This window comes from Cynoglossus semilaevis, chromosome 7 (assembly GCF_000523025.1).
Source record: "Cynoglossus semilaevis isolate Cse_v1.0 chromosome 7, Cse_v1.0, whole genome shotgun sequence".
Taxonomy (NCBI): domain Eukaryota; kingdom Metazoa; phylum Chordata; class Actinopteri; order Pleuronectiformes; family Cynoglossidae; genus Cynoglossus; species Cynoglossus semilaevis.
In genome coordinates, this window is record NC_024313.1 from 10,574,638 (window position 1) to 10,583,734 (window position 9,097).

The following is a 9,097-nucleotide window of genomic DNA, read 5'->3' on the forward strand; positions in this document are numbered from 1 at the left end:
GCAGACACCGCGTGGGTGGGGGGGGGGGGGGGAGGGGGGGGGGGGGGGTCGACAGTGGGCTGTTATTTATAGCAGTCAGTGAGGTCAAAGAGCCACAGACGACCTGAATGAGCTTCATTCAGTCTGGAGTTCACACCCCCACCTTGTATATACACACACCCGCACAACAGAGCCGTGACCTGCGGAGGAGGCTCATGGGAAAAGTGAGAACTGCTCATCCACACTAATGAGGGTATAAATCAGGGACAAACGTCTGGACGTCGGAACATGAAAGTGAGACGATGAAAGGTTGAGAGGCCTTTTAGACGTTTTAGTGTAAGGACATTTGACGGAATTTTTGGGGATACTTGCATCTATGGTGTTGGCTAACAAATAAAACGGCGCTAGTGATTAGCTAGCATTATCTTTGAGGTTATTATTTAGCATTTTCTTCCTCAAATGTTGCTTTACCTTTGCTACTCATTTTCAACATTTTTTTTAGGCTAAGTCACCTCATTCTTTATGTTTTGATTCCTTCGTGCCAAGCTAATGTAAGCTAATGTTTAGTCACTGAACATTAGCTTGGCACGAAGGAATCAAAACATAAACAGTTATTCAACAAACACATGCATGTTCAGATCTGGTGGGCCGAATAAAATGAGGTGGCGGGCCACGTTCGGCCAGCAGGCCTTGAGTTTTTCCACTTAACTTCTGGGGCAAATGAATCCGACTTCCTGTATTCTCTTAGCTTCATTTGAAGCTGTTTTTTGGGGGCTAGCTTTATCCATCTCTGAGGCTAATGTTTTTAGCTACGCGTGGGCTAACCGGTGTATTTGTGAGCCGACGACTATATTTAAAGACAACTCTTTGACACATGAACCCACCAAGCGTGCTGCGTTTGAAGTATCAAGACAAAGAGTCCACGAGGTCACAGACACAGATGTTAAATATTATTTATTGCAGTTGATCCACACGTCTCACTCACACCGTCGGCTCGGGCCGGTTTCAGAGCTGGCGTTGGTGTTTACAGTTGCGTGTCTGGACACGTTTGTCCTGTCAGTCTTGATTTCTCTCCTTCACATACCCACATACACGCACACATACACGCACACACACACAGATGGGACCTTCAAAACTAACACGAACACTCTGTCAATCACAGATGGACTGAAATTATCACGTTCCAGTTGCGAGTAGTCGGTCAGACAGACAGAGAGAGAGAGAGAGAGAGAGAGAGAGAGAGCAGGGCAAACAAACACATCCAGGTTCCAGAAATGTACATTAGAGAGAAAAAAAAAATACAACATACTTCAATAGGCACACAAGGAAAAACCACAAACGGCCAAAAAGGTATCGACAACGTCGTTGGTGTTGAATGTCTCACACTTTGTAACAGGTTTAACAAAAATCACTTTGGGTCATGGAGGCTTGCTGTTAAATAGCAGTTAACGATTAATCAATCAACAATAATCAGCTTCAACAAATTAATATAAATAGCTACACTGATCATTGATCAATCAGTTTGAATGACTTTAATTATTCTCTAGCTTCACGTGTTAATTCCGGTGGCAGCTTTCATCATTTAATGACATAAAACAATTGATTTAATCAATAATATAATAATTTTTTTATGTTTTTTTTTTGTTTTAGAAAAACAAGCAGTAGCTTCAGCCCCAGAACAGAGCGATAGCATAAGTCTATGGTATTAGAGGCTGGTGTCAGAGGTGGTCCGACATCCCACCGAGCTTCATTTCACTTTAGCTTCAACAAACAAGTGCGATCAAACAGCAGTAAAAGAGCCAAAACAAAAAAAGTCTGACGTCAACCTGACGCTGCTTCTAAAAGACGCTAAACTCAGATTTAGATTCTGAAATCAAAGCCATGCACAACTGAATTATGGTAATTCACGAAAAATAAAACTGCACCGTGTTTAACCTCTACAACAATGTGTGTAAACACACACACACACACACACACATCATCTCTGCACCAATGACAGACTATAAGCCACATTTGTGTGTGTGTTCACACTCACAGTGTGTCAAATGTGCGGCTTTGTTTTGGTGCTGTACGGTAATTCACCTGACTGAACAGAACATGGATGCATTTCAACTACGCTACGTCTTCCATGAGTTGCTATGCTCTGGAGGATTATGGGTAATGTAGTCAGTATGCTGACAACACAGAGCTCACCCTCTCTTAAGGGGATACATGTTTTTTTTACAGTTTTTTTTTAACATATGGCTTGTGTGTACGGATGTATAAAAATGTATTGACATCAATGTGTGAAAATGTGTGGATTTTCAAAAGTCAATTTTTCTAAACTATAAGTTAGAAAAAAAAAAAAAAGTCACACCGACTCAAAAACTCAGTATGCAGGCATCTGTCTTTAAACTAGTAAATAATAAATAAAACAAATAATAATAATAATAATAATAAATCCAACTGCTGCTGCTCCACGTGACTTAGAGAAACATCTTTGGTTTAGGGATCGACAACAATTCAAAACATTTGTCACTTTTTTTTTTGAGGTCTGAATAACGAAGTCCAGACCAGAGATACGGACAGACGATAACTGTCGGCTGCAGCGTCAGTTATTTCACCACTGGGGCTGCACACACATATACACACACACACACACAGAGTAATCAAATATGTCCTCTTCATCTATTGTCTCACAGCAGCACCAGGAAACCACAGAGAGACTGGGACCAAACCTGAGCTGCTCTCAGCACCATGACAAGAACCTGGTCCAGGACCAGGGCTTTTTAACTTGTGACTCCTGCAGGAGGAAGGCGGCGGCGGCGGGGTATCACTTCCCATTAAAGCTTATTGTCTGAGCAGACTGGCTCACACTGACCCACTCAAACAGCCAAAGCCAATCAGAACAGATGAATAAATACAGAGCACACAGTGCTGAAACTTTAACACCTCAACGTCTTTATCTTTCCTTTTCCCCCTCGTCATTCACTTCCTGTTTCCTCCATCCTGTTCCTGGAAATTCAACACTTTTTCACAACCTTCACAAATCCTTCCTCAAACCTACTTTTCTTCCTCTCTTCACATCATCTCTCTTAGACTTACTCAAACCAGCCGAAAAAAAAAAAACTAACCAATAAAACTCAGAGCGCAAACATGAGCTACAGTACAAATCAGTAGGTTATCAGTGTCCGCGCTCAAGCTCTGCAGCTGTCAAATCACAACAAACAGTGACGGGACACACACACACACACACAGAATCACAGCTATACATCAGTAGGGGACCCCCGTGGGGTCATTTGGTGTCCAGCATCGTGATTGGTTGATTGGCAGTGGAGCTTCTGAGCCCCCACTGGTTGAAATGAAGATCGCAGAGAAGATATTTTTTCAAATCCCTGGAAGGACTGACGTGATTGGCCGCGGTGACCGCTCAACCTGGAGGACGGAGAAAGTATTTGATGTTTTATTTTATTACTGACCATTTAGACCATTTCAGTCTTTATCTTTAGCTTTTGTAAAAAGAGGAAAAACAACCAGAGAAGCTGCAAGTTTTTTTTTTTTTTAGCAAACCCTTGATTAGAATTAATTGTTGAATTTATTCAGATCAAGTTTTTAAGGCGTTTTAACACATTCGCAAAACAACATGAAAACAGATGTGAAACCATTGCTACAGTATGTACAAAAATATACAGAATAATTATTTTCACATCATTTATGGGAAAGCTTAGTTTTCCTGATTATTCACAACAACTCTGAGATTAATTAGTTTGTCAGCTCCAGTTTTAATAATACACCATTCTACATAGCACAGGATATAAATAAACGATAACGTTTGAAAATCGTCAGTGATTAGAGTGAAAAACAAAGTCTTACTCTTGTTGTGTCTCTCTTCTGTTTCCATCACTTTAACCTGCTGAAGAGAGGAGGAGACGGTGGTCAGGGAGTGAGAGAGAAAAACATGTCTCCAAATGAACTGAAGTGCAACAGATTCTGCCGTAACACAGAGAAACGGACAGAGGACGGCGTTGGACAGGTGCTGACATTCACCAAGAACAGTCTGTAAATGTTGGGACTTAACTGTGTGGGTCACGCACGATGGACCACGTCTGGCCTCAGGTCTGTCTCCCTGTGGGTCGGCCGGCGTGTTAGCAGGTTAGTATCTAACAGAGCGGACCAGGAAGTGGAGGAGCTCCGTTAATCAGGAGTGTGAGACGACGCGTTAATGACGGCCGTCACGTGGCAGCGAGGACACAAACATGCAGCTGAAGGGCAGCATTCGAAGTTAGAAGCAGAAGTCGAGCGAAAGACAGGGAGTCTCTGTGGCGTAAAATTATATTTTTGTACCTCATCCAACTTCAATCCAGCTGGATTTTTCTTCTACTTTTTCAGTAATAGCGAACTAAGTACTTCGATGAACTAAATGTGAGGCTGGTTTCTCTGCACAGACGTGCTGACAGTAAAGCTCTTGGCACTGGAGACGCGTTTACTGCTTGTCTAAATGACCTCTTATTATAAAACTCTTATTTCCATAAGTGTATCAAACACTTTGACCTGTGTCTCCAGTAGGGGGGGAGAGAGGGAGTTTATATCCTAATCCCAGAATGAGTTCATGCATGCCCTGGAGAGCTGGAGGAGAGGGGCCGCCGTCTGGAAGCCTCCACGACGAGAACCTGGTCCTACGTTGGCATTTTTCACCATCAAAGTTGACTTGAAATGTTGGGTTAAATAACGTTGAATAAAACACTACAGTAAATAAAGACTTCTTCTGTCATAGTCAACAATTACGGCTCAGATTTAAAGTCACATGGTTGTAATTTTAGAGGAACTTTCACTGTCATGAGATCACTCCTATTTTGGGCTTTTTACAAAAGTTTTCATGGTCTCAGCTTTTTTTTTTTTCATATGACCAGTTAAAAAACAGAGGACGATTGTTGTCTTCTCTGTAGACGACCACACTACTGACACTGTATTTTGTACACACTGTATGATTGTGTTAATTTAGTACGTGAAAAGTTTCCTAAACTTTTTTGACAACGCCCCCCTCTTCAGATGGCTAAAAGAATTGCTAAAAATGTTAGTTTCCTGCCAAGCAATAGCTGGGTGCCTCCTGGAGGGTCCCCGCTCCCCACTTTGAGAACCTCAGTTTTAAAAAAAAATGTTAACAAAGCCTCGGTTTGAAGCTTCATCGTTTGCGTTCTTTCCGCTCAGATTACCTCACTTACCTCTGTCCTTCCCGTTCAACAATCGCTCCTCTTCCTCCCGACCTTCATCTGCTCAGAAAGACGAGAGGAATTCAAGTTACACCGTGGCAACAACTGACGACTATTAGCATCAGTGACAACAGACAGCACTGGTGGTGACTATACCTGAGTGGAGCTCTTTGACCAGTGACGACACAGTGTTGGTGATGGAGTCTGCGGCAACAAGGAGGTCATTTCTGAGGTTCCTCCTGGAACCTGGGCCAGAGGAGAGAAGTCACACTTTAAAGATTCACTTCAATGACTTCCAACAGAGGGCACTGTAACCTGAAATTAGATGATCTCTGGTCCCTTGAGTTTCAGTAATCACTGCTTTTTGAATTTGGTTTAAATCTTGTGAACCTGAAGACAGAGGGACTCGAACCCCCACCAATGTAGAGACCGAGTGCCGGAGGAAAAATCTACGCTCCATTTACTTCAAATCCCTCTTACCTTGAGCAAAGGCCTCCTGTACGTCACCACCCACCCCTGCCAGGGAGTCCTGAGGCAGGTACATGTGTGCCTGCGGAGACACAGTGCGGACCGTGGATGGACTGGGTCGAGATGGAGAGGCGTGAGAAGATCCAGCGGCCTGCGCCTAGAAGGTGCATTTCAGAGGGAGGTTACACTTCATCCGTCATCACCTGGGTGTTCAGTTCACTTGTTGTGATTACAACTGACAGCTGACATTTTCACCATGAAGCTGAGACAGAGGCTTCTTTAACAGAGGAAGAATGTTTAATATCCACAAGTGAAAGGCTCAGACACAACAGAGGGGAACTTACTGCCTGTCGTTGCTCCTCGTCCTAAAAGGGCCACAGGGTGGAGAAGTTGTGAGGAAAAAGGGGGGGAGAAANNGGGGGGGGGGGGGGGGGGGGGGGGGGGGGGGGGGGGGGGAGGGAGGGAGAGAGGGCTTCAGGGGGTGAGGGAGGGAGGGCTTCAGGGGGTGAGAGAAGCTGGTTACTGCAGGTAAATGGAAAGAGACGGAATAAATGAAAGGAAAGCTTTGGCCTCTAAGGTGTGACAACAACACAGTAGAGTGAAGACAACAGTGTGTGTGTCAGTATGTGTATGTGTCACCTTCAGCAGCTTCATCAGTCCCTCCAGCTGCACCATCAGTTCCCTCCTGCTCTCTTGTAGAGACGACATCCTCTGCTCCAGCTCGTCTTTCCTCTGTCTGCAACACACACACACACACACACACACACACACACAGTCCGTTTAATAAAAGATAATTAACTTTTTTTTTTTTAAATCAAATCCCGTTCACGTGTTACACACACTGGACTAGACACCGTCTCCCGTCTCCATGTACAGACACTTATGTCTCAGTGAGAATGAAGAAAAAAAGGATCTCAGGAGGAGCACAAGTCAGAGATCCTCCAGCAGGGGGTACGGGGGGGGCAGTGTAGGCAGAATACAAAACAGACCATCTCAGTTCATTTTAAAATTTAATTTTTGGTTTTTAAATTGAAATAATTAACCAACCAGCAAAGGCTTTGCTGTCACTAAACTTAACTCAATCCTACATCATTGTCAGCCTCACTCTAATAAAAATAATAAATAAAATGTCATGTCATGTACAGAGAGAGAATTGTGAGGTTAAATTTAAATGTATTTAAGAATATATAGATTTTTAAATCACTATATTTAGTGAAAAAAATTGACAAATTCAACTCCAGTGGGAAAACTCAGGTTTCAAAAATGTAAAGCTTAACGCAATGGTATATATGAAAATGTGAGTCTGGCGCCCTCCAGTGGTAGTGTTGAGACCCCTCTGTATATATTTAAAAAGTAAGTGGATTTTATTCATTTATTTACTGCGGTGTAAACACATAAATATATATTTTTTCACTCTTGGGGTTTCTTCTGTTTCTTGTTGTGTTTTCATCAAACAGCGTAAACATGCTAATGATTATTTTTACATTAGTAATTCTTTCACAAATTCCACCATCTGCCTCTGCCATCTGTCATTGTCAGAGCTCGCTTCATGCTGCAAAGCAACGCAGCACTTCTCCCGCCAGATCTGACGCCGCAGTAAACAACAACACAGTGAATAAATGAAGATCTGAGCCGTAAGAACCTGATGTCTGAGCATCAACACAACTCTGTGGATGTTTCAGTTCAAATTAGAAATGTTAAAAACAAGGACAAAGGCAAAGATGAAGTTCCTCTGTGTTTACCTGAGCAGGCGGAGCTCGGCCAGCAGGGTGGGGTTGGTGCTGCCTTTCTCCGGACTCAGCTGGCACGCCGCGTCGTGCTCGGTGCGCAGACGTTTGATCTCGGCCAAGATCTCCCTGGAAAATAAATAACAAAATACAACTATGCTGCACGGATACTGCTCATCTGTGTCTGGTGTGGACTGCACTGTTTATGCAGTCCTTTTAACAGGCATGCAGGAATGTCATGCCAGGTTTGGAAAAACTAAATCACAAAGTTATTGTGCTCCGAAAAAATGTGAAGCTGAAGAATTGAAGAATAAACAACAAAACTGTATTTTATAGACTCAAAACAAGAGAAATATAAGAATATATTCATAATAAATGTCTCAATAAATGTGACCTAATTAGACAGTGGTGAAGACACAAAGTAATTCTCTATAAAGGCAATTTAAAAATGGAGGGTTTTTTTTTTTTTTACAGAGCTAATCATTTTGTAAAGTGTGGCTAAAAGGCAAATATATTAAGAAAAGTCTCCTTTATATACAGCATATTATTAAACAGAAACTAACACTTACATCACACCACACGTCTCTCCTTCTCTTCACACATTTATACCTGTTTTTGCACTCCAGCTGAGCGATGAGCTCCCTCTTCTGTTTGTTCACATCAAAGTTGATGCTGCGGTTCGGTATCACCTAAAAAAAAACATTGAAAACACACTCAGACGTCAGATTCAACTGTGAACTCAACAGTGTGTGTTGTTATTTCATCACGTTCTTAACCTGGAGTTGTTGAAGGTTAGATATAATCTAAGAGTCGGCTGATAATCTGTATCCATTAACAGCTAATCCGTATGTTTTATATACGTTGTTCATGAACCATATATTAAAGCAGACGGTTGTTGAAGACTCACCCCTGAGCCGTCGGTCTCTGCCAGTCTGGAGGTGTAGCGGGCGATCAGTTTGTGCTCCTCGTCTTGTCTGCTGGGACTGTCCATGCTAACAACACACGAAATAAAATATTAATTCAAACAAAAACTCTCATCTTCCTCCTTCCTGAACACACTGGTAGGATGAGTGGCATTTTAAATTCAGTTTCTGCCCCTTATTCCCCTGATGTCAGCGCCCCCTGCTGCCTCTTACCGTGGGCTGCTCTGGAGGCGATTCACATACGCAGCGATCAGAGCGTGTTCCTCGTTCATACGTTGAGCGGCTGCCAAACTGCACAAAAAAACAAAACAAAAGAAACGGTAAAAAAGGAGAAAAAGAATATTCACTGTAGTCAATGTAAATATGTCATTATGGGATGCAGAGGTTGAATAATATTAAATATGAACTCATTACCGTTTGGAGGACTGCGGTGAGGACGAGGAGAGCAGCATGGGGTCGTTGGCGTTGTCCACAGGTCTGGAGGGGCTGAGACACAAACACAAACGTCAACACACGACCTGAGGTCACACCGTATCAACACGGAGTATCATGACGAGCCAGAACGGCTCGGTTACATCGGGAGAGAGACTTTTGAATAAAATCTTCAGTGATTCCCACTGTATCTGCAGGTCAAAGGTCAACAACTTTGATCAAAATTTAACTCGGGGGGAAATGGTGTTTATAGGTCTGACTGTAGGTTTAGTCAAGGTTTAACAAGTCATTTGCACTGAGTGATAAACCTGAGGGGCGTGTTTTTATGTCAGTCTATAAAGAACAGTTTGGTAGTAAATGAGTTAGTGTGTGTGTGTGT

At 42.7% G+C, this 9,097-nt stretch overlaps 1 protein-coding gene across 11 annotated transcripts in view; it reads right to left on the minus strand.

Annotated features, from left to right (window-relative positions):
- LOC103381118 (dystrobrevin beta-like) overlaps positions 1–9,097 on the minus strand; it is a 33,614-nt gene that overhangs the window by 9,529 nt on the left and 14,988 nt on the right. Inside the window, exons 11-23 of one of the 11 annotated variants that reach the window (XR_003050148.1) lie at positions 8,701–8,772; positions 8,500–8,577; positions 8,271–8,355; positions 7,973–8,052; positions 7,379–7,492; positions 6,276–6,372; positions 5,981–6,001; positions 5,649–5,793; positions 5,325–5,414; positions 5,172–5,228; positions 4,037–4,118; positions 3,832–3,868; positions 917–3,393 (exon numbers count right to left, since the gene is read on the minus strand). Coding sequence is in view for 6 of the 11 variants with exons in the window: in XM_008313332.3 (XP_008311554.1) it covers positions 4,045–4,118; positions 5,181–5,228; positions 5,325–5,414; positions 5,649–5,793; positions 5,981–6,001; positions 6,276–6,372; positions 7,379–7,492; positions 7,973–8,052; positions 8,271–8,355; positions 8,500–8,577; positions 8,701–8,772 (904 nt within the window). In the remaining 5 variants the exon portion in view is untranslated. Of the gene's footprint in view, positions 1–916; positions 3,394–3,831; positions 4,119–5,171; positions 5,229–5,324; positions 5,415–5,648; positions 5,794–5,980; positions 6,002–6,275; positions 6,373–7,378; positions 7,493–7,972; positions 8,053–8,270; positions 8,356–8,499; positions 8,578–8,700; positions 8,773–9,097 lie in introns of those variants that run through there. The other 10 variants (XM_008313332.3, XM_017033806.2, XR_003050146.1 and 7 more) reach the window with 10 other exon arrangements.